Genomic DNA, 26,032 nt, shown 5'->3' on the forward strand with positions numbered 1-26,032 from the left:
GAAAAGGTGCCACATATGCTCTGGGATGTGCAGAAAAACATGGAAAAGATGCCCTGCTGGGCAGAGACTACTCTGTGCTTCTACCCCTGATGGAGGTGGAGCAGTTCAGGTTGATGCAACTGAAAATCATTGAGTTTTGAAGGAAAGAATTGCCTCACTTCAGAAACTATTAATTGTTTTTTAATGATTAGCTTGAGGTGACAGTTCTGAGTCTAGGCATGCAGCAAAAATACTGAGTCAGTAGAAATCTCCTGAAGTGGCTTTTGTCCTAACTGGCATTTGACCAACCTCATGCTCTCAGTGCCCTCAGAACATCCATGTCTTTACACAGAGGGTCACAGAGGGGGGACAGCCACCACACACAGGAACCCCTTCTGATGTACATCAAGGCCCCAAAAATGTTTGCAGAAGGCAAAAAGGCCCAGGAGATAATCCAGGATGAGCATGACTTAATGTGTGGACACCAAGTTCTGACCTGCTACCTATCACATAGGTCTTTGCAGAGTGTACAAAACGTGGGAAGCAGAGGGAGAAAGAGTTTCCTGCCGTTATCCTTGGAAATCAGTGTCCCTGGTGCCTCCAGTACCCCACTGTGAGACGGCACCAGCTGCACCACATCCGTTTTTGCCACTTTGTCACTCCCCCTCACTGGAACACTCTGCCAGACTCGCCTCATCGATGCCAGCCCTGTGTACTCTCCAGGAATGTTGAGACACTCCTTCTTTTCCAGAGACCAGTCCCCTCAGCTGGGATTATGCTGAGGCATTTCCACCAAAGGCTCCCTACACAGCATCAGAGGTTTATAAACCGTAAGGTTACAAAGTGTGCACTGCTGACACATCTCTGGATGGAGATCTCTTTCTTTGGACAGTGAGTGTGATCTGAACTGGGTCCCTTCCTCTTTCCAATACGGCCAAAATCATTCCCCGGGATGAAGTTATTTCCCTAATTGCCTGCAGGCTTTCTGTGTCCAGGCCAACCCATCCACCAGAGGAGGTTTGCAGGATCCCTGTTTGGTGCTGTCACAGACCCTTTAAAGCATTGCCTTGATGTTGTCTGATTTCCAGGGAACAGCCGCTGGGAGCTGTTTTCAGCAGAAGTTCCCCAGCAAAGCCCTGGCAGGAGATGTTGCTTTCCCAATCCTGGGACAAGTTGGTTTGGTTTCACCCCTACTGATAAACCAAAACCCATCAGAACATGAGCACAGCCACCAGATCTTGTTCATCCTCTGCTTCAATTACCAGCACAGCCCTTGGCACATCTTTATCTCCTGGCAGCCAACACCAACCCCAAGAATTCCCATGCTTGGCTCAGGTGATGGCAAAAACAATTCCCACCAAGCACTCTGGGCCGCCCTGTTTCAGAGGCTGGGGCAGAACTTAGCAGTCAACAGAATTAGGCTTGCCTTAGTTGCTGATTTCTGGGTGAAGGGTCCAAAGCTGGCCCAGATCTGTGCTAAGGAAAAAAGGATCCTTGTGGTTGGTCTCTGAAGCAAACAGTGGAACTCCTTGGGCTTTCCTTTCCAGCACTGAGGTGCTGCTTCCATCTTTTTCAGACTATTTTAGCCCCCACTTGCAGGATTACAACATCCTTTCAACTTGAGGTAGGCAGGTTTACATCTTTCCCAATGTCTGTGGTCCTCATCCGAATTAAAACAGAAATAAAAAAAAAAAAAAAAAAAAGGGAAAAAAAAAAAAAAGGAGGATAGGGGTGCTGTAACAGATGTCAGACTGCAGTGTTGAAATGCACATATATTGTACATGTTTGTGGAGTCCTGCTGTTTCACACCAGCAATCCCTACTCGTAGAAATAGCTGTGAAAAGATTTTATGCTAAATGGAGCCATGTGCTGTTTTTCTTAGCAAAAGGTTTTTTTTCACCATTTCAGTCCATTCCAGTAGTTTCTTAAGGTGTGTTTCTCTTCTAAGAGTTCCTAACAGTAGAGTTCAAATATTTTTAGGTCTGAAAATTCTCAGTGTAGGAGGCTCCTTCTGATATTTTCAGGATTCAAACTGGAAGCAGCTCTGCTGGATTTGATACACTTGAAAATCTTAGCAAAGAATTGGCCACTAGAAGTTGTAACTAAAGTGCCCTTCACAAAGAGCCAGCTGTTGAATGTGAAATGTGATTTTTCCTCCAGGAATAACCCCTCTTGGATTTTGCCATCTTATTCTTACCAGTTGAAGTAACAATGTTTGGGGTGGGGTTTTTGTGCCTGTTGTTCTAGAAAGACTATTTTAATTACCAAAGGGACAAAAACTACGTTCTCAACAGGAAGTAGCAATGGAAGTTTCTAGGGATGGTTGTGCTCCTGCCAGGTTGAGCCAGGTTTGTGTGACTCCCCTGCCTTCTAACATTCCCCACAAAGAGGGATTTTGCTCTGTTTGCACAGAGTTAAATCCTTGCTGGAGGTGTTGTCAGAACATCCTGGTGGAGCATTTCCAATGAAACCTCTTGGAGTCTCTCAAGGAGCTTCATATCCTCTTGTCTGTGGCTGTTCACTTTTAGGGGCTCAGGTGGGGTTCCTTTTCAGTGTCATTCTGAGACAGCCCTTAAAGGCTTCAGATTAACGTGGATTTAACTCAAAAGTCTTTATAATTACAGTGATGACTATGCAGAGGGCACCTCGGCCTGAAAAAGAGTGGCAATTCATGCAGCTTTTGACAAAAATAGACACGAAGAGCAGTTCTCATGCTCTATTTCCAAACAAGCTAATCTGTGCCCGGGAAATCCTGGCTGCTGCTTTCCCAGCACATTTCTAATGCAGAATTAACCCAGGTGACTGGTGCCTGGAGGGATTTAGACCAAGCTCAGGGTAGATCATCTCTCCTTCGTGTGTGTGGGTCATTAGAAGACAGAGATGTACATGGTTGTTGGTTCTGAGTGTCTCTGTCAGCTGCAGTGCCATCCCTGCCCACCTGAGAGTCAGGGATTTGTGGGATTCATGATCTGCAGAGGATGCACTGGGAAAAGGTGAACTTGGGCGTGGTGAGAAGTTCCTGGAGAGATTTTGGCACTTGAGTCCTTGCTGCTGCAATGTGGGTAACTGGCCCGCGTGAACCCAAATTTATGTGACAACAGCAGCTCTTCTAATTGGAAACACCATCCATGCAGCCCCACACTGACATTGAAAGCACCATTAGTAGGATTAATAAGAATTCTGATTCCAAAAATCACAAAGGAAAGAACTGTTCTTCACAAACATCCTCAACATAGCATCTGCTGAAGTGGGGTTCTTTCAGTGAGAAAAAGAAATCTGCTTTTGCTGAAAAGAAAACAGTGAATTCATTCCTTTCCATTTTCTTAACATTTAGGGGAAGCTTCAAAACAGAAGAGCCATTTCAAAGTAAATAGTGTTGTGTTATAAATACTTTTATATCATTTATGCCACACCAACAGGAACTCCAAAAGTAAGACCGTGTGTGTCTCTCTGTTCCCTGATTGCCTCCAGCTTCTTTAGAACTGAGTCAAATCACCAAACTGACTCCAAATTCCTGAATGGATTTATTAGACATCTGCCATGCATTGTTCCCCCTGGAAAGTGAATTTGTGTGCTGTCATTTCCTTGAACTCTACCACTAGAGTCCCACCAGAGGCTCTGGTGGCTGGGTGGAGCTGTTGCAGAAGAGACTGCTCTGCAGAAGGCAGGATTTGTCTCTAGCAAAGCACTCACGCTGACATTTTCCTCAAGCATCACTTTGGGAGCATAGCTGACACCAGATTCCTGGAAGGATTACCCTATCCTGCTAAAATAACATTTTTCTGGCAGAGAGCTGTCCCCACATCTGTATTACATTTCACCTAAGCTCCACCTGCCATGCCAGGGCTCCCCAGAGCTGCCCAAGCACAGCAGCCACCTGAACTAATTTACTCTGCCCAGGCTGGAAAATCTGATAATATGAAACGCTTTATCTCCAGGCATTGAGGAGTTGAGCCAAAGGTCTTCCATATTGTTCTTAACATAATGAAAAGGATTATACAACCATGATTGTGATAAACAGAGGACTGTGGTAAGATTTTGTCTATGCCTGTAACATAAACGGTGTTGGAGCCCAAGCACTGGCACTCAGGTGTTTGTGCTAAATTGGTCTCTGGTAGAGTTCTGCCTGCCAGACGTTTCCCAAAGCTTTCCCAGGCATGAGAAAACAAATTCACATAGTCCAGGAACCATTCCCATGGGGCAGATTGGATACAACTCCTGAGGGATTTTAACATGGCAGATTCTGCCAGCTGGACTCAGGGTCTACAAATAATCGTGTTACTCATTTGGGATTCAGATACCACCAGCAGGTTCTCTTCCCATGTGTCCTTCTCCTCTCTGCTGGTTTTTATGAGCCAGTCTGTGGTGACAATTCAAAGACCCCAGTTAGCCAAGTGATTTGAGACTTGTTTGTGGACCTCTGCTTATACAGGGACTGAGATTTCCCCCAGTTGCTGCCAGGAATGTTCCAGCTCTGGACCAGGTGTCAGCAGCTTCTTTCCCTATGTAAATAGGTAAAACCTGAGATACCTGAAGTCAGTATCCTGGGAAAGGGGCAAGGCTGTCATGGAAAGCAAAAAGTGAATTTTCATGCTGATGAGGGCTGTATACACATAGTCCTGTTGGAGACCAGTCTTCTTCTCAGTGATGTAACAGAGGGATGTTGTCTTTCTCCTACCCCCTGAGGATGTGGGTAACTCTGTCTGGCTGTTCTAGGATGTCCTCTGATGGACCATTGCACCCTTCTCACATCAGGAGGGTGTTGGGGTCTTGTTTTGTCTGCTTGGCCTTCAGTGGTATAAATTCATTGTGTTGTGTCACTTGAATATGCCCAGATCATGTTGGGTCTGTCAGCTTCTGCTCTGCAGGAGCCACTGTGGGCTATTCTGCTTGTTCTGGAGCCAGGAACAGGTTTCAGCAATCTTCTTTTCTCCTCTTTTCATCTTGCTGAGGCTCAGTGTTCCCCTATGAGCTCTTGTGGGGACTTAGTGGATGCCAAACCCCTGTTACTTAATATTCATCTTACCGTGTTCTTCTTTGGTTATTTCTGTTCGAACCCCATCCCTGGAAGGGTTCAGGGACAGGTTGGATGGGATCTGAGCCACCTGGAAGACTGAAAGGTATCTCTATCCATGGCAGGGGGTTGGAATAAGATGAGTTTTAAGGACCCTTCCCTCTCAAACCATTCCATGATTCACCAGGAGAAGTAATGGAGACACAGAGGCATTTCCAGACAACTCATCCCATGTCTCAGACAGCATTCCTGGGGTGAAATAAGCACTGGGGTGTTCCTATAGGACACAAGAAAGCACAACACGAGCCACTGCAATGGCAAGGTAAAAAAGACGAAGGTTTATTTTCTGACTCCAACTTTTATACTTTTCCAAAGGTGACAGTGGATTGGAGAGTGAATGGGCCACCTCTCCAAAGACATTGGACAAACCACCAGTACATCAACTTCCTCCACCCCACGAAGGAATGCAAAACAATATGTTGTTTATAGAAAATGTGTGGGAAAGTTTTCTAACAGAATGTAAACTCAGAAGGCTTTAGAAAATCTTAAGAATCAGGGTGACACTGAGGCATGTGACGGACAGGACATCTTCATACAGAGGGTTTTAGAACAGTGGGGAAGCTTTGCCAATCCTGATGTGGTGGCCAACATTTTGAACAGGAGACTGGCACTTCACTGAGGTTATTCGAGGATAAGCCCAAACAGAGGGTGGATTATCCCATCTCTGCTTGGCCTGGGGTGCTCGTGCCTCCCACAGCAGGATCAGTCTCTGGCTTGCATCCAGGAGGAGATACAAGACTCGATGGCTGCAGGGCTGGAGCTGGTTTGGAGTTCACAGAGGACATGGATAGGAGGAGACACGACAGAAGCAGCCGAGATAATGAGAGCACAGATCAGATGAGTGTGGCCGGTCACCTCTTCCTGCAGCAGGGAAAAGGGGCACTGGGGACAGCTGAAAGGCAGCAGGATGAAAGGGCAGGAAAGCAAGGCCATTGGAAACACAATCCATGGTGACCCCGGGGACGCTTCCTCAAGGCCGTGCTGAGGCGTAGGCTGGGGGAGGAACTAAGGAGAGATTCAGATTTTTGGGGTCACCAAGGACATCTTAATTTCACAAAAGGAAAAGGGTTTAGGAAGCAGCATTTCAGGACATGAGCCAGTCTTTAACTTTCGAGGGGCAGGAGGGCAAATCTCCATGTGAGCAAGCCTTTGTGGTGTTGCCTTGGCATGGATTTTCTCACAGTGAAAGTTTTGAGATTGTGGATGTGCCTCTGGTCTAATGTGCAAGAGCTCTCCCTGTGCCAGCTTGGACATGGAGAATCCTGTACAGAAACCCAGTACAAGCCTTGTGAGGGATTCCAGTGGGATTTGGTGGTAGAAGGCTTTCTTGTTATCCAGACCTACTTGGAAATATGTCCCTGAAAGGAGTTACCTTTGTTTCCTGCCTTTCCCAGTCATCAGCAGTTTTCTATTTCTCATGGAAGGGTGATGCTGTTTCCAGGTGAGCTGGATCCTGGAGAATGGGGATGTGATATCCCTTGGAGGAAGGTCCCAGAGGATCTCCCTAGCAAGGGAGCAGGTACTGAGGACATGAAACTCACCCCTCACCTGATGAAAACAAAATACTTTCTGTGAGAAAAGAGCAAAGGACAGGACACTGGTGTGGTATCTCTTCCCAATCTCCCCAGTGTCAAGATCCGGATTTACATCCCTGGTAATTCCAGCTCATAGCAGAGCACAGAGGTGTCACATAAATGGAAGGAGGCCATTCCTGGTTCAGATTTTGCATCATGTTCACAAGAGGTGGAATAGTTCCCATCTGCCATACCGGACTGGTGGTACATTGGAGAAACTGTTTAAGGAAGTGTCTTGAAATCCAGGGAGGAAAATGAATGGCAAAATGGTCTGTGCAGCCCTTTACTATTTATATACTGGCAATGTTCCATATTTTTCCATGTTTAAAGAGACAAATAAAGAGGGAAAATAAAGGGAAAGAGACATAAGTCATTCCTTCCTCTGATGGGGAAAAATAAAGGAAGATCAAGCATCAAATTTCATCAAGAAACAATGAAAATCAGACCTGGGGTCTGATTCTGACCCCTTTTACTCTGACACAAACAAATTAAATCAGATTAAAAATGAGGGAGAGTGACTTTCAGGCCCTGTTGTTACAAAGCAGGATCTGGCTTGATCTCTTTTGTGTATAAATGCATTTTCACTCTGTGTGCATCAAAATGAAAGCCTGTTCTTCGTCTCCTACTGAGCTTCAGGGAGGAACGTGCCACCCAAAGGGGAAAACAGGATAACAGGGTTCACAGCACAGGGGCCTGAGCAGCCAGTGAGGGATGGGAATGAACTGAAACCTGGCACTTGGCATTAAGCAAGAGCTGCCTCTGCAAGGGGGCTGAGGGAAGGTTTCGTGTCATGCTCAATATTTGCCATCCCGCTCACCGGGGAGAAATGTTGGTATCTTCCCATTTTGTTTTAGTGGAGTCTTAAGGAGAATTAATGTCAAAAAAGAAATAGAGCACTGTTCAGGCATCATTTTCAACGTTAAAGGGGCAGGCACCACAGGAAATACTCAGGGAATGTGCTACAGCAACTGCATCCAAATTTATGGGCAGCCAACGACCTGCAGCTGGATTTGTGATGAAAACTGTATCTACCCCTAGTGAAAATCCTCTCTTCTCAGCTGGACAACACTGAGTAAGGCCAAAATGAGTGTATTGTTCATTTTAAATATTCATTTGTGTGTGTGTGTGTGTGTGTGTGTGTGTGTGTGTGTGTGTGTGTGTCTGTGTGTGTGTGTGATTTTTTTCCATTAGAGTGGTTGTACAACCGTGCATAGCAGGAATAGGCCAGATAGACAGAGATGGCTTTCCCTGCACTGTTTTTGTTCCCAGGCTTTAAAAGCAGCAATGGCAATTTCAGGGGAGTCATTGCTGTGATTCTTTCATGTCAATGTTTTGGGTTTTTTTTTCCAAAGAGCCTTTTTACACATCTGATATGACCTTTTCTTTTTCTGGACTATGATTAGGAACCAGAGGAGGAAAACCAAACCAGGATGAAATTCAGGGAGCTCCCGTGAGCTTCTGCAGTTTCCCTTGCACTCAGAGTGTTTCAGGCTCCTCTCCTCTGGTATCAGATCACTGTCTGCATTGTACTCAAGTCCATTCATGTTTTCATGATCCAAACCAACAGCTCTTGTTTCCCTTTCTCAGAGAATCTATTCCTTGGTCTGACATTCTCAGAAATTTAACTGTTATAGACCTGCCTTATTTCCCACTGCTTTCTCATCTCTCTGTGCCACGTGTTTATCATTTAAGAGTGATCATGAGCTCCCCTGAGAAAGGCAGAATATTTTGAGTCTCAGCTGGTGTTAGTTGGAAGGCCCTGAGTGTCTTCCATCACTCTATCTCCCAGTTCAGGAATGTTCTTGTCCTCTCCATGCAAGTTCGTCACATCTGCCAGCTCCACATGGTGGTCTAGAATATCCTAAAGCATCTCAAACATTGCTAGTTTCCCACCTGTGATGGTTGCCCTAAGCTTTGATCCTCCTTTGAGCAAACAGACATCATTTAACCATGGACACCCTGGGGTGACTCTCTACAGTGAGAGCTGAATCCTGTCTGCAATGTCTTGTCAAGCACACTGTGATGTGAAGGAGAACTATTCCCTGCTTTAGCTTGGATTTTAAATGAGATCTTGGGTAAATCCTTCAAATCTTGGTGCTTCATCTGTCAAAGTGGACATTATAGAGCTCTGCCTCCTCATGCTGAATGTAGGTGAGCAGATGTCTCACTGCAAAGACTAGAGGGTTCATCCCTAAAGGAATCTGGGGGATTATTGTTATATCTTGTGCTGTGTCATTCAAGACAGAGGGACTTGACTCCGTGATGGTGCTGACTTTGACATGTGTCACTCATGGCTTTGGCATGTGTCACTCATGGATTCCTAGGGCAGAGAGATTTGAAGAGAAGCCCAGTCTGTGCCAGTCTGACTGGTTGTGGGTAGGTGGGATGCAGATCCCAGAGCTGCAGCCACAAGGCTTCCAGCCCCACAGGAGCTGATTTTCTCCTGGCTCGAGAATGCCTGCAGAGATGTGGTTGTGCATGGTGGGGATGTTCCATTCCCAAGACTGAGAACAGGGTGGGAAGAGTGAGAGTGAGCTTTTTTTGAAATGACTTCAGTGTTTACTCAACCTCATCCCTTTGATAAACAAACATTGGAAGGGAATTGAAACCTACTCGTGCTCCACTAAGGTGCGTCAGTTACCACGTGCAAGAGTTAGAATCAAAATAAAAAATTAATGCTCATGTGATCCAACTTTTCAGGACTTTTTGTTTTAGTTATAATTGAAGAGATCTCTAGAGTTGCTTAGAAATAAGATTTGGAGAAGTTGAGAGGAAAAACAGGGACAGTTTATCTCACAGTGTGAGAATTGTAAACTCTATGAAGATGTCACGGGTTAGAAGTCACAGGGAAAGTTGGGAATACAAAACTTATGGTCAAGATGACAAAAGTGCTGTGTCATTTAGGTCTGTATGAAAGAGCTAGGCAATAATTTCTATGGCAGGAAGTAAGAGTGATGTAAAAGTCTTTACATTGCTCCACAGTTTCTGCTGACACCCACCTACAGATCTGCCCCCTCACACCCAGGTCCAGATCCTGCTCATCACCGGCGTGCCAAAATTCACATTCAACACAAGATTTGTGAACTTTTAAGCAAAAGCAAAAATATGTCAAAATGCCCAGAGATCCTTCATTGTCTCCCACAGATCTTGGTGCAGATGAAGAGACAATGAGCTGCTCTGTACGGGGGGGACTCATCCCGCCTGACTGCTGGTGCTCGCACGTCCCCTGGCAGGGGATGGAGTCAGACACCTTGGGAGCATGAGTCAACCCCTCCCTGTCCCACACACGGATGTCAGGACAGGCTGAATCACTTTCTGGAGGTGTCTGCCTCTCTCTGCTGGCTGGAGAAGACGTTCAGATGACTGTCAGCAGCCCGGGTGCCGTGCGAGTGACTCAACACACGCACTCTGTGCAATTTACAGCAAAGGCTGTGATTAGTGGAGGGTTCTGCCCTGAAAACATTAAGTAAAGCCTTTACGTGCAAACTGGGGGATTGTTTTGGGTGTATTTTATTCCTTTCTCCTTTCTAGAATAAATGAGCCCAATAGAAACATTTTTAATCCAGGGTGACACATCTGTCTCCTGTGGGTTGGTGCTGCTTGAGTTTCCCTGTGAAGGTACAGCTAGTGCTGTACAAGTTTCTAGTAAAACAGCACTAAAATAAAGCAATAAATGACATATTTTTCCCCTGCTAATCATGGAAAGTTTTTAAATTGAATAGCCAAGAGGTACTGCAACAAACACTACTTATACACATAACAAAACTTTGTGGCATGACTCATCCTTCCAAAACTGTTAATAAAGTCTAACAAAAATGTAGCTCATCTTGTAGGTTAAAAATGAATCTAATCTACATCTGCTTGAGTATGAGGCTGTTAATATTTAGAGGTTTGCATCCTTTATGGGGAGAGACTGAGGGAGCTGGGCCTATTCAGTCTGGAGAAGACTGAGAGGGGATCTCAATAATCCAGATAAATATCTCCAAGGGGTGACAGAGGATGGTGCCAGACTCTTTGCAGAGGTGCCCAGTGACAGGATGAGAAGCAGTGGCCATAAAATAAACCACAAGGAGTTCCACCTCAACCTCAGAAAGAACTGAGGTGGCAGAGCACTGGAACAGCTGCCCAGGGAGAGCATGGAGTTCCCTCTCTGGAGACATTCCAAACCCACCTGGATGTGTTCCTGTGCCACCTGCTCCAGGTGATCCTACCTTGGCAGAGGGATTGGATGATCTCCAGGGCTTCCTTCCAACTCCAACCATTCTGTGAGTCTTTGGTTGGAATCCCCAAGTCCTATGTCCTACGTGTTTCTTAGTGAGGACTTAGAACTCGGTGGAAATAGTGATTTTCTTAAAGCTGGTGGCTTAAAGCTTCCCTCTTGGATAAGGCCACTGCTTTGCTCTTTGTTGTATTTTAAAGTTCAGTCTGAAATTCAAACGCATATTTGAGCCCAAAGACAAGGGATTCAGAGGGAAACTTGAGAAGTGATGAAAAGGTGTAGTTTTGGTGGACTTTGCAGGCTGTGAGAATTCCAACGAGGGCAGAGTTGGAGTCTGCCATCCTTCCTGGCCTTCTTCTCCATCATCTCTCCTGGAAGGAGGGAAATCTAACCCTGCCACACTGTGGGGTGGGCTCCTCAAAACCACGATAAATTCTATAGAGTGCAGTCTGAGGAGTCAGTGGACGTTGCTTGCATAACCATGGAAGCCAGGCCCCTGTGAGAAGAGAGAAAAGAGAAGAAGAAAAAATGTAGGTTTTTTAGGCATTTTACCTTTTTAACTCTGAGCAGCTGCAGCAAGATGCTCCTTGGATTTTCTTAAAGAAGTAAAAGCCAAATAAGATCTGGACCTGTCCCCCAGTTACACTTCAGAGATGGAGGAGCACTTCTCATTGTTTTGCTTGGAACATAGCAGTTTTTCCTTTGGACTTTAAAGGTGATGTTCCCAGATAAATCTTTAGCTAAGGTCCAATCCAACCATGACTACCAAATTACTGAGCTTCCCAAATATGGATTTCAGTCCATGATCTGTTTTCTCACCTGCAGAATAGTTGTCCAGTGAGCAGCAGTGGAGGAAAAGGAATAAGATGCCAGCAGCTCTTTCTTTTCCCAGGAATCTCTCAATTAATTTTTATTGTGATGCTTTGCTCCATGAGTTGTTCAATCTACCCTTGTGATAATCAATGGAATTATATTTTTAAAAGACTCTCAAGAGTGGTGTGGCCACTATTTTATCTTCTGGAGGAAATAAATTGTTTAAGTATTGGGATGGAGAATAAGGCCAGGTCCCTTTGGAATATCACGGAATATCAATATCACCCATGTGAGGGTGCAGGGGGATGTGTTGGGAGCTGAAGGTGACCTCAGTACAGGCTGTGCCCTCCCTGACATGACTGTGACTTGGATTTGTGCTCCAACCAGGAGGCAAGACTGGAGAAGAGCTACCCCCAGTCCCTCCCAGAAACAAGGCAGGGATTTGCTGGAGGGTTTCTTTTTTTGGGAATTTTTCAAGGGTATTGATGAGTCTTGATGCTCCCTGGATTTATATGTTTATCTGCATGGGGCAAAAACCTGTTTTTTCCAAAAGGGAAATGCAAATGGGGATTCCTGAGTAAGGGAGGATCAATAGGAATGTTGCTTTAAAAAAGTGTTTTAGAATAAAAAGGAATCCAAACAGTTGCAGGGAATACAGGTGTCCTGCTCTTGCCGTGGTGCATTCCAAGAGAGATTCCGCTCTCCAGGAAAGTAACTTTCACACTTGGGCTTCAGCATTTAGATGGGATCTGGATATCAAACTCTCACATGTGGATCCAGTCAGGATGAGCACAGAGGCTGTTCCCTACTGGAACCACCAGGGTGGGGCGGCCGATCCAGCGACTCAGGAAGATAAGGACAAGGAGTCAGAGAACTCCTGAATACGGCACCATTTCCAATTCCCACACTGATATCTCTGTATTTCTCTCCTCCAGACTGTAAAGACAACCTGACGTGAGTTGAACCTTCAGGCTCCTAAGCCTGCCCCAGATGCAATAATTTAGTGAGCAGATGATGTTTTCCACCAAAGCTCCTGTCTAACTCAGTGGATCTGTGTGTCTTCCGGCAGGTGTGTCCTCTGTGGCCTCCCTGATGTCCCTGGCTTGGGTGCTAGCCTCCTATCACAAGCTTCTTCGGGACTCTAGGGACGACAAGAAGAGTATGAGCTACAGAGGGGCCCTCATCCATCTCTTCTGGCGCCTCTTCACCATCTCATCCCGAGTTATTTCTTTTGCTCTCTTTGCTTCCATCTTCCAGCTCTACTTTGGGATCTTTGTAGTGGTCCACTGGTGTGCCATGGCTTTCTGGATCATCCATGGTGGGACAGATTTCTGCATGTCTAAGTGGGAGGAGATCCTCTTCAACATGGTGGTAGGGATTGTGTACATTTTCTGCTGGTTTAATGTCAAGGAAGGGCGGACTCGATACCGAATGTTTGCATATTACACGGTGGTCCTGACGGAGAACGCTGCCTTGACGCTCCTTTGGTATTTTTACAGAGATCCTGACACCACTGACTCCTATGCCGTGCCAGCACTGTGTTGTGTCTTTCTTAGCTTTGCTGCTGGGATAGCTTTGATGCTGTTATATTATGGTGTGCTGCATCCCATGGGGCCAAGAGCTAAGATCTTTGCCAGCTCCTGTTGCGCCGAGCTGCTCTGGGGCATTCCTTTGCCCCCCGATGTTGAGCCCATGGCGCCCCAAACCCCTGGGTACCGGGGGGCCCAGGCTACGCCCACCAGAGCGGTCACGGAGCAACAGGAGGAACTCACAGCTGACACTTGCTTGCCCGTTTTCCAGGTGAGAGCAATGGTACCATCTACTCCATCTGGGCGACCCTACCCCCCCGAGGGGCCTCTCATTAAGATTGACATCCCAAGAAAAAGATATCCTGCCTGGGATGCTCATTTTGTAGACAGGAGGTTAAGAAGAACTATCAACATCCTCCAATATGTCACCCCCACAGCTGTAGGTATTAGGTATAGAGATGGACCTCTCTTATATGAGTTGCTACAATATGAATCTTCACTTTAAAGCTCCTTAAAGCAAAAGTAAAAGAGGGGACCTTATTTTTGTTTACGGTAAACACAGATCATGAAACAAACACAAACCTTCAGATAAGCTTTCTTTCTGGTTGCTGTATGTATAAAAAAAAAAAAAGATATTCTCTATGTTTTGTAAGTAAAAACAAAAAGAAAAACTTTTCTTTTGTTTTTTACACACAAGAAACAGTATTTCAACTTCCACACCTAGGATTCACAGGTGGAGAAGGAGGCATCTCCACATCAGTTTTATACCGTACACCAAGTGTAGAACATTATTTATGGGATTGGTGCTGATTGAAAAATAAAAAAAAAAACAAACAAACAAACCTACAACTGCCTTATGCCCTTAGGTGCTGAGTTTCATTAAGTACTGTCACCTTTCTCATGCAAAAGTCTTTGATGATTATATGCCAGGAAAAAAAAAACAAAAAAAAAAAAAAAAACCAAAAAAAAGCAAAAGAAAAACCAACCATCCAACTGAAATGCAAACCTTAAAATTAAAAAAATAATAATTAACAACAACAACAAAAAGAGAGAAGTGTATGAAAAAAAATATATCCTGTTGTTCATATTGGATTTAGTAGAAAAAACCCTCCAAATGTCTAAAGATAAGAAAGAAAAGATAAGAAAGCAAAGCCAAGACAACCCCAATGGAGTTTGATTTTTCCAACAGCTGAAAGACAAAATCAGGTCTGTAAGATAATTTGGCAAGGAATTTATAACACCATTGGGCCAAGCCTTGACCGAGTCGTGTTATAAATGTGACCCCACCCTGGAACCGTTTTCCTCGTGGAAATGGACCCTGTACAAAGGTGGGATTGTACCAGATCAGTGTGAAAATATAGGATCTGATCTTGTTCCCAACAACTGCTTGTGCTAAAGCCCCACTGTCTCCAGTGGAGCAAACACCAACAGTCCGAGCCCAGAATAAGGCCTGCCACCTTGATTTCTGGAAAATGCGAAATTATCAAAATTATAAACAAAAAACATGATCTGAAAGTACATTTCCACATATCTAATAATTATTTCAGTAATAATAAAACTCAGCATGGTAGCAAAAAGCGAGTCAATTTAAAGGCACAATACTTGATCAGTGACTGGCAAAATAATTTGACCTACTGTATCATTTTAAGGCTGTGAAAGGCATACATGTATTATTTGTAATCTCGTGTAAGACCTGTCATGTCTCATTCAGTGCGAGCCTTAAAGTGATTGTAAAGCATCCTTTGTTCCATTTTGGGGATTTTTGGGTTTTGATTTTTTGTTTTGTTTCTGTTTTGTTTTTAAGGAAAACAAAACATGAAAAGTCGGGATTAAAAAAAAAAAAAACACAAAAACACAAAAAACAAACAACAACAAAACAACCAACAAAACTTCTTCAAACGGTAATAACCTGTAAAACTGACTCACGTCTCGAGATGATTTGGTGCTTTGTATTTCTGTTGATGTTGTTGTTGTGATTTAGCTGAGAAAATTCTTCGACTCGGTTACATGTGGGGAACTGCTGATAAAAACTGTCTCGTGTCACCCTCTACTGTAAGTACATGGCGAGAAACAACAACCAGAGGAAACCCAAGAGCGTGGCGAGAGCGCCGTGGTTTAGCTTAGCCTTCCACCGCCAGGAGATGCTGCCACCTCCGATGTTGGCAAAGCCCAGACGGTCCCGTTGAGGGCTGTGGGGTTGTCTTGACATTTCCAAATAACCCGCTCGGTGTCTGAACATTCTCATCTCTCTCGGATTCTGTTTCTGTGCTGGAATATCTTGGTTTTTTTTTTTTTTTTCGAGTTAAATCACCGGGTTTGCGTCTATCTGACACCCTTTTTCCGTTTCGAGAGTATTGCTCCTTTAAAGGAATATTCCCGTTTCAGGGCATCTTTTCAATCCCACCATCCCTCTACTTGGGAGGGGAAAAACAACAACAACAAATGAGATATTTTTAAGTGAATGCTGTAGTATTTTCTGTGTGTAATTGCAATTTTTTATTCCAGAAATACTGTAACTGTCTAGGGTGCAAAACTCCTATGCTGATCTATTCTGAAGAGAAGATCAGCATGGAGGGATATTTTTTAATTATGATTATTATTTTTTTTTAATTTCAAGAATCAGTTGGTTTTTTTAATTATGATAGTATTTAAAGAAACTAGTACCAATTTTATATAACAGTTTAAAGAAGCTGAATGCTTTCTTCGCCTGAATATACCTGAAGAGAAACATTTTTTTCAATCAGTGATCCTTTGCAGTGTTCTGAGAAAATGTTGGGGTTTCTTCAGTTGTTTCATTTTGTTTTGTAAAGGAAACTTTCAACTGGTGTCTGTCCCTTTCAAGGAGGGCAGGACTCCTTCACGCCAAACTATAGACACATGGCAAAGTTTATATAAAGCCAAATTGTCAGTGGTACTGTAATTCCCAGTCAAACTCCATTTCAGGCAGATGTTTCTGGGCTCTGATTACAACCAATGTGATGGTCACATTTTCATGCAAAGGGAGGGATTTGGTCTTGTCATCCTCTGTCTAACTCCCCAGTCCCTTGTTTGCTGTGCACATAAATACATATACATATATATATATATATATATATATATATACACATGAACTGATATATATTTGTGAAAAACTTTCATTTTCCTTCTCCATTTTCTGTGCCCCACAGCCAGTCCCTTCTCAAGTGTTCTACTAACATTTCACCCTGTTTTTCCCCTGATCAGTGTGCTGTTTCCATAAAAAGAGGTAATTTGTGAAGTGAACGCGCTGTTCCCACCTGCTGAGTCTTGAGAACACAGAGGTGCCCATCCTCCAGCTGCAGGCCTGCATTTCTCCTTCCAGAACTTTCTTTTGACTTGCCTTCAATGTTAGTGTAGACTTATCTTGATCTAATTCCCCATGTAAAGGCTCCCCTTGGTCCTTGCATGAAGAGCTCTCCTCACATCTGCATTTCCGTGGCAAAAGCATGAGAAAGGAATGGATGACAAACAGCCCTGCTGTTCCTCGGGGACCATTTTTCCAGGAGGTGGCATTCTTGTTTTCAAAAGCACCCTAAGAAGGTCCTGCTCCCCAGACTCGTCAACCTTGAGGTCTGGAAATGTGGTGCTGATCACTGACCCCATTGAACAGCTGGACCCTTCCCACCAGGACAGTGACAATGAGCCAAGGCACAGTCACCAGGTGCCAGGAGGAGGAGACCCTCCAGTGTTGCCTCTCATGAGCAACTCCAGCCTGCCTTCCCTCAGGAACAGGATCTTACTCCACACCACCACACCAACAGCCGTCGCCTCCACCCTGCGCCAGGAGTGGAGGGGCAAAACACTCTGGAAGTGTCCTTACTTCTCAATGCAGTGCTAACTTCTCACAACCAAACCAGCTTAACCAAGGGCTTGACAAATCCCTGTTCCAAAGTCCTCCTCCTTCGTGGCTCGTAGTGTGGATAAGAACAAAGGCAGGTGCCTCCACTGCGAGTTAAGACTGTTTCATTACTTGCATAAACTTCCTGCCTCTGCTTCTCTTTTCTTTGAATGATATTCATCAGCATCTTAATTTAGCAAAGGATTTCCAGGGAGAGCCTGTGTCATCCCTGAAGAACTGTTTCTTTTTCCAGGACTTCATTACAGCCTTAACATAAAGCACGTGCTCTGCCACTACTCCCAACATGTTCCTGTGGACAGTTTGGGGTGGTGACCATTTCCTTTTGGGATTACCTGTGATCTTGTTGCCAAACAGCGCCTTTTGCCAAGCCAAAAGCTCAGGGTGGAAAACTGCCCCAGCCCTTTATTGGTACTAATCCCAGTGCTAAGAATCTCATCTTCTCCTCCTGTTTTATTTTTTTGCCCTTTGATTTTTTGGTGCGCACTTTTGCAGGATGGTCACCGACTTGTTTTGGTTTCACTTTGATTTTAACTCCTCAGCTTTTCCCTAGTACCTATTTTATACCATTTCCCACCTTCTGGCCAGAAGATACCGCATGAGGAACTTTTCAAACTGCCATGGAGAATGTTGAGCCTGTATCTTTTCACATCACAAGGTCAGTGGGCAAGTTCTCTGACATAATTGTGGTGCTGGATTCACCCTGGGATCATCTAAACCAGCCAACTGTGCCATGCCAGGGCAATGCCGAGGCACGAGGGCTCCACCATCCTGACTGTTATTATTCACACCTTCCCTGGCATGGTTTTGATCCACTCCAAGGAGCCCTGGGCTCAGGCACAGCTTGCCCAGGCTTTGGCACTGGCCAGAGACCATCCCCAGTCAGCAGTCTGGATGCAGCTGCTCCATATCAGGGGTGGAAGATTTTCAGAATCAGGACGGGGCCAGCACTACTCAGTTGGCTTCATGGCCAGAATGGATCCTGAAGTTGTTTAATTTTCTGATAAAGGTGTAACTCCGTGCCACAGACCAGGATGCAGGATGTGGTGGACTACGTCAGCTCTGATCTGGCATTTTTCTGTTTTCTGCCTGATTCAATGGACAAGTTATTTTTCAGTTCACTTTGTTCCTTTTGCTGAGGCTGTTTTGCAAACTGCATCACTTTTATGGCTTGGATGTCAACTCATCCATCCCTCCATCCATGTCAGATGGATGGCATGTTTACTGTGATAGTGTTACACATCCATAGGCAGCTAATTCAGAGACAGGAATCATTCAGACCAGACCAAATCAACAGTGGAAACACAGGAATTACAAGGTTCCTGCCCATGCCCTTGTCATGCTTTGCCACCCACACGAAGCATTTTTCATCTGCAGCAAATCCAACCTGAACTGTAGAAGAGGAGCCAATGGTAAATAATTGCCAGACTAAAGTGCAAGTGAGATACCCATTTCAAGTGTAAATATATATATTTTCATTGTCTGGGATTGGAGCTAGTTCTCTGCTTCACCCCATCCTTTTGTGCACCTGCCAAAAGTCAGCAGTCATTTGCATGTATTTTTATTTAAAGCTGACTAGGTGAAATGGCAAAATTAATTCCAAGCTTTAGTGAATTGTCTGCTAAAATCTGGCTCATGAGAGGAGCATCACTATTGACTTTCAGAGTGCAATCACCCTGTGCTCTTCAGATACATTTTTGTACCCACAAGATTCACTTCACAATTTATCCCACCCCTGGCCCTGCATGTCACACCTGTCACCTGCACACCTGCAGCATGACTAAACCTCCTGAAGAAAATGTGGTCTGAGGTTAGTCCAGCATGATTTCATTGAAGCTCAGAGGTGCTTTGAAAAGGAAAACTTACTACTGTGCATTTGCAAAACCTTTTAGTGCCTGCTTGCTGGGCAGCTTGGGCAGGAGACAATTTAGTAGCTGCCGGAGTCAGTGGAAATTTGTGGAGACAGGCTTTCCTAGGATTTTTCCTTCTTTTACTGGGTTTGCTTTTCTCTGGGTTCTGCTCAGATCGAATGTGGTCCTGCAAAAGAAAACCCACCAGAAAACAAAAACCCAAACGACCATGACAAAATAAGGTCTATGCCAATCCCCACAGAAGCTGAGGTGGCTGGTGTAGGACGGTAGGGATGATGTGAACTCCGTTGTGGACCCTTTGCTTGTTGAAGCTTGCATGCTGTTCTTTTGGCAGTTGTCTCAAGCCCTGGGGGCTTTGGGAATGGTGCTTTCCCAGGGTTATGATTGCTGGTTTTATTTTTCCTTGGAGCTCAGGTGTATTCTGGTGCAGAGAATCTCAGCCTGGTTTGAACGAGAAGATTTGAGGCTATCCCAAATAGACGTGGGCAAACCTTTCACTGTGTGCAGAACGCATTTCCAGACCTTTGGGTACCGCTAGAGATTGTTGCAATCCACTTAATTCTCCATGAGCATGTCCAGAATCGCTTCATTGTTCTGTTGTGTTTGAATTTGGGAATAATGGTGTAGTGACTCTTTCCTGTCGAGGTGTGATGTGAAAAAAGGGAGGAGCTTTCCTGCTGTGCTGGGTACTGCCTGTGTTCAACCTTTGCTCCTTATTTGAAGCTCAGACAGTGGGATAATGAGAAAAATGGGAAAATGAGATGTCAGATCGCTGCATATGTTCCATTGGCTCTCTGCTGATGAGGAGGGAGGCTACTGGTGACTATTAAAATAAATCTGCATGAACCATCTGGACCTCAATGTACATTCAGACATGCACAAAACCCAATTGGAAAGTGATGTTGTTGATAAAATAATGTGGATACCTTTTCCTGACGTATATTAAAAACCTAAAAACAAAACAAAACCACGACCAAGCCCTGCAAACGGAAAAAAATTATTTGAGAGCAGAAACCTTCCTGTGCCCTCCCCATTCCTTTGGGACACATGCAGCAAGGCAACTGTTTGAAAGCCAGGCACTTTGTAATCCGCGGAGTTAATTGGATTTGTGCAATGCTGTGTTTGTCAGATGGTCTCTTACAGAGAGCGTAGAAAGTGGCCACGGTCTAAAAGTCATTGCAGATTTTTGGGTGACAGTACTCCTGGGTTTCGACCCCAGCTCTGCCACAAAGTTGCTGTGTAACCTTGGGCAAGTGATTTAACCTTTCTGTGCCTACAGTTTACCCATCTGTACATGGGTATAATAATATTTACCTACCTCACAGGGGTGTTGTGAGGCTTAAGTTAATGCGTGTGAGAGGTGCTGGAAGTGCGCCGTGAAAATTCCATTCCTGCTGGGTTTGTGCTGTTGTAGGGGATGAGCACTTGAAGGGGTGGGTTACAACATGGAGAAGGAAAACCTGCTGGTGCATGTCTTGAGAAAGTGATTTGAAGTCTTTTCTCTCCCCAAAAGCAAGGAACGGAGAAAATTGTTGTGCACCAACTGAACAGCCTTGCTTTCCTGGTCAAATGTAACAGCACTATTTGCAATATTATTTTCTTACACAACAGGTGACCTTTCCCTTTTCCTTGCTGTTTCTGAAAACTTGAAACTAAAGATGAAAAAAGTATTTCTGAACCTAACAGATTACTGATGAATACTTGAATTTCTTTAAAAGTTGCTCTCATCAGCCACGGTTAAATGTGCACTAATCTTTCAGTCATCAGCTTCCATCTGAATACAGTGAAAAATTTGCTCACGCTGTTTTGGAATAGCCTGGACCTTATTTGGGAGGCTGGTATTGCTGAGGACTCTTGTAGGCATGGGAAAACTAGTGTCTCAACTGATAAACGTGAAAAAAATATTTTTTTTCTTTCTGTTTTTGCCTTTTAAGTTCATTGACTGCCTAAGACAGCACAATAATTGCAGTTTACTTGGTTGTACAGTAGCTTTTTTTTTTTTTTTTTTGGTTTTTGAATTTTTTCCTTACACAAAGGGTGAAGGTGGGATGTGAAAGGATAAAATAGACCCAACGCTGCTCCCGTGCAACTCTTCCCGAAGTCCCTGCTTTCCTGGAGAAAAAACCTGTGCCACACCTAGAGAGACCAGATCAAGCTGCCTTCACCGTCCTCCTGCAGGCAAAACTTCCCTTGCCACCTGTGGGAGTTTTGGCTGTTGGTTCCGTGTCCATCGAGGTAGATTCATCCCTGGTTGAGCTTCAAGCCACGTGGGTGAAAGCCACGATAACTTTCTTTAGAACAAGGGAAGGGATCCAGTTCATTGCTCCAAATGTCACCACTGGTCAGATGATTCAGAAGGGAAAAACATGTGACAGAAAGCCTGGGGTTTAGGGTTTTTTTGTCTTTTTATTGTCTATGTGTTCTGACCATTGTATGATGTCTCTTGTGGGAATGCAATGCCAGGCAGGACTCCCTGCTCCCTTTTGGAGAAGCTTTGTGAAGTCTGCTCACGCACTCCTTACTCAGGCAAAACTCCTGGGTTTTGTTGCTGGATTTCTTTTTCTGTCCTGAGTAAGGAGTGTGGAATCTGGTCTGTTTGGAATCACTGGGAGGTGTTTCAGGTGGCCGTTGTCTTCTGTAGCCTAAAACCTGCCTTGCACGAAGCAAGAAGGAAGCTCTGGCTTGGTCTGCCACATACCTTCCCTGTCCCTTCCCTGTACCCACCATGGGGAGGGAGCTCAAAATCATCTGGCTGCAGGGACCAGGCTCTTCCACCTGAATTTCCAGGCAGCTGCACATTTTCCTGCTGGGGCAGAGCAAGTTTAGAAGCCCCACTCCTGCAGATGGGCTATCGCTCATCCGCATCGGCTTTGGGTCTGCTTCTTCCCCATCCTTCTCCCCAGCTGTTTCTTTGCCCTGTTTTAAGCACTCAGCTTGGTGCATCTGGGTTCTTTTTACTTCTTCTGTTCAAAAAAAAAAAAAAAAAAAAAAAAAGATTGACGTTGGGAAAAAACAGCAATGTAACTCCTTCGGTGCTATGCTAACTGTTTTGTTTGACCCAACCAAATGCTGGCCAACAAACGAATATTCCCTCTTTGTCCTAAAAAGCACCACACATCTGTGTCTTGAACAGGGATGGACTGAGAGGGCTGAGAGAGGGCAAGTGTGGTTTTGAAAGCAATTAAAGTCTCATGTGTATCTGGTAGAGCAAAAAGATGTAGGTGCAGACTGCTTTCAAAGCTCATTGTCACCCACCTCGTGGAATTAAATAGGATATAGCCTATAAGGTATTGAGGGCATTATAATATATATATATATCTATTTTAAAAAAAAGAGACAAGAAGTTCACATTATTGATAAATCACCCTTTAATTCTCCTGAAATTCCACTGTTTAATAGGGAAACAACATGGCTGTGCTTGCACCCTATTGTTTTGGTATAGCCCACTTTGGCAGTGAGAGTAAAACAGCAGGAAGAGAGAGAATTCTTCCTACTACATATTAAGCCTGAAGTAAAGTGGGTGCCTATGAATTTTCAGGATTAAAGGGATTAATCAACATGTATGTCTGAGTCTATATCCCCAGTCCCGTGGAAATATAGGTGAGCATACATGCCATGTTACTGCAGCAGTATATATGTTTTAATATATATGAACACATTGTGAATTCCAAAGGGCTTTTTCGAGATGAGGAAGGTCATTCCTGGTGAGAGGTGCTAGCAATTTGGGATTTGCAAGCAGGGTTGAAATAAACATTCCTTGTAGGGTTTTTTTTTTCTTTTAATTGAAAGACCATCAGAAGCTTAAGGTCCTGAGGAAATGCTGTCCCACCTATCTTCCACTTCTTAAGAAATTTGGAAGCCAAATTTGACCAAACATGAGGGCCAGACACAGCTTCAGGATAAATCAGTAGAGCTCCACTGATGGCCAGGTGCCTCCTTACACTATCTATGCTAAAACCACTAATTATTACTGGTATGGGGAGCCCAAACAGGGCCCTATTGGTCTTTTCCTTCAACTGTAACAATAGATTTCATGCTTGTGCTTGTAGAGTTTGTCAAAACCCAGGCAAAACTTGGGCAAAAGCAGGAGTATCTTTCCTAGAGGAGCCATCTGAGTGTAGACTACCCCTGATCTCTATGGGGGCTTTGTAGCTGGCTTTAGCTGAGGAAGAGATGGTTTCTCCTTTCACCAATATCAGCACTGCAATGAGAACAGCCCTGTCAACACACACAGCAAATGGGGCCCTCCTTTGCAGGGAGTAAACCCTCCAGATCTATTTCAAGCCCTTAAAATTCAAATGCCAAATGCCACTCAAAGGCAATGATTATTGTTTTGCCTCCAGATGTCATTCCCGTTCATCAGTCACAAGGACAAGCAGCTCATATTTTCCTTTCTAGCTGTATTTACCAATAAAACTCCCTGCCAGTACCAGAACCTCCTCCCCTCAGCCCCAGCTGAACGCCACCTGCATGCCACCCCCGCCTTTCCTCTCTTTCTTCCACTCTAAAACCAAACACTGTTCCTTCCTAACTAGGGAAAATCCAGGACAAATGCCAGCTGATTACACCTGCAATCTGTTCGCTTGAGGGGTTGGTTTCGGTTTCTGAGGGCGCACGAGTACACACAGGGACACACGCCCGGAGGAATTTCAGCAGCCTGAAGATGAATGGAGCCTCTTGACTTCAGCTGGGTGATTCTTGGGGTCGTCCCGTGCAGGGTCAGGAGTTGGACTTCCATGACCTTGTGGGTCCCTTCCAGCTCAGGGTATTCTCTGATTCTGTGAGCTGACACTCTGGGGGAAACTACAGACAAAGAGCTCCCCAAGCAACCCCTTCAAATCAAAACATTCCCAGTTTTTTCAAAAACCTGGGTTTTTTTTCAATAATCATTGAAGTTTCAGTATCAGCCAACAAATTCATGGTGGATAAGTTGTAGGGAAAGTGTACTGGTTTGCACTTATCAATAGAATTCCCAGAACTACTTGAGCAATTAAACAAGCCTTAAATTGGATGTAATTGCAGTCATTTGGAGGAGAGCTGTGATGCGTGTTTTCTGAAGGAGGGTCTAGATTGGTATCACAGCCAAATCCCTTTGTCTCCCATCTTTTCTGTGTAGGGAGAGTGAGAGGGAAGAGACTTTACTTTGAACATCAAAGTTTTCCATTAGCTACAAAATATGTCCCTTCCCAAAATGGATCTAAAACTTGAGGGGGTTTCCAATTAAAATATTTCCCTATCCCTATATTGTTTCTGCTCTGCAAACTTTTACCATTTTAGCCTTTTGTCCCAATAAGGAGTGAGAATTCATTTTAAAAGTGTTTTATTTACTCAGGGAAGGACTATTTCACATCTCATTTTGGTGACTCCTGTCACTGGGTCAAGTTTGGACATTCTGCTAAATCTGCTGTGGCCACCCATTATGAAAAGAGTAAAAGATAACAGGTGGGGTGAGGTTCTTGCCTAGTTTTCTGTGTGCTCCTTGTTCCAGACTAATCGGAACAAGTGAACTGTCTTTGGGAATCTGACCGCATGCTCCATGGTGGAGCTGTTTCCCTCAAATCAGGATTATCACAGGAAGGCTCTATATCCTGGAGGTTTTGAATGACTTTCTGATTGCAAGGAAATGCCCTTCCTGTGGTGCAAATATTTTTTGATTTATTTTGAAAATCATGGCACATGAATATCCACATTCTCTCTCCATCTCTGCCATGGGCTGTTGGTTGAGAAAGCAGAGTATTTTAGGGTTGTGTCTGCTGGCAGGTGTAAGACATTCCCTGGTGTCCTTGGCCTGTTTTCCAGGGCATGTGATATAGGAATGGTCAGTCTGATGCCACCTCCATCCCTGGATATCTGCCATGTTTACCCCAGGTGCTGCAATGAGCATTTAAAGATCTTTGTCAAGCCTACTTCTTGCAAAGCTCTTGTGATTGAAAGGAATCCTAAAAGTTGACAGAATCTTCTCAAATGAGCTGTCATCCTAGGAGAGTTTTTGATTAGTGAATTTTGATAGTACCAGAAAATTGGCACAGCCACAGAGAATAGCACAATTTAAATACTTCTATTGCAGAAGTGCCACTTTTCCCATAAACATTGAAATTCAACTAATCACTACTGGAACCCTTTAACACTCAAAACCTGGAAAACATTCTTGCACTTGACTACTCAAATAAAACTTATTCAAGGAGAAAAAATTCCACAACCACTACAAAGTGGTAAAAATAACTTGTTAGGGCTTAACCTGGGGGCTTTGGTTTTGTTTTTTTTTTTTTTTTTTTTTGAAACATGGGGGTTCCATGTTTCACCTATAAACTGGAAGGAATAAAGGTTCCCTCACAAGGGTGATGAGAGGATTATCTAGATAATATTGGTGATGTTCTTCCAGACCTTAACATCAAAAGTGCTGTGGGGCCATGGTGGTGGTCAGCAGAGCAGGACAAATCCATCATGTCACCTCCCTTTTGTCCCCATTTTGCTCAGCATACACAGGCAGATTGTTCTGAATTGTCACAATAAGATTTGGGGAAGCACTTTTCTCCATCCTCTGAAATGCCCCTCACTCCCTGTGGAAAGCATCCAGGGAACTCAACTGAGAAACCAAGGATCTAGCACAGTCCTGTTGGGCCATGGAGTTGTTGACAGCAGAGGTGGAAAGAGCACATGGATCTTCAGCTGCGTTCCCAAGAATTCATGCCACAGGCATTCCTGTGTCTTATTCTCCCACCCTAAATCCTGTCTGGCTGAAAAAATTCCAAAGAAGAATTCTCCTCACCCCAGACCCTCTTGATCAGGTGCATCAGTCAGGAATAATGGCCTGAGCTTTCCTAGTAAGAAGTACATTTTTTGTTAACTAAGCTTGAAACTTGGTCATGCCCATGACTTGAATTTGCCTTATAAACCAAACTCAGCTCATTCTGAACCCAGGTCCTTCATCTGAAGTTGTCCTTCCAGTGCCGTTCTGACCCAGCGCGGCTTGCAGGTGAAGATGCCCGTCCATCCAAGTTAGGATCAAGGATTTTCAGTTCATCTGGGAGAGGTTGGCTTCTTCCTAGGTAATTTCTGCACCTGAGCCAGCCTTTCTGGGATTCTAGAAAGACTGGGA

The 26,032-nt window shown here is 44.4% G+C and overlaps 1 protein-coding gene across 1 annotated transcript in view; it reads left to right on the top strand.

The window, feature by feature from the left end:
* The window catches only part of XKR6 (XK related 6), a 175,557-nt gene extending 153,658 nt beyond the window's left edge, over window positions 1-21,899 (top strand). The window contains exon 3 of the mRNA XM_021540532.3: window positions 12,729-21,899. Within this exon, the coding sequence (XP_021396207.2) occupies window positions 12,729-13,693 (965 nt within the window). The 3' untranslated portion in view covers window positions 13,694-21,899. The remainder of the gene's footprint in view (window positions 1-12,728) is intronic.
* The last annotated feature ends 4,133 nt before the right edge of the window (window positions 21,900-26,032 follow it).

This window comes from Lonchura striata, chromosome 3 (assembly GCF_046129695.1).
Source record: "Lonchura striata isolate bLonStr1 chromosome 3, bLonStr1.mat, whole genome shotgun sequence".
NCBI classification, from domain to species: Eukaryota; Metazoa; Chordata; class Aves; order Passeriformes; family Estrildidae; genus Lonchura; species Lonchura striata.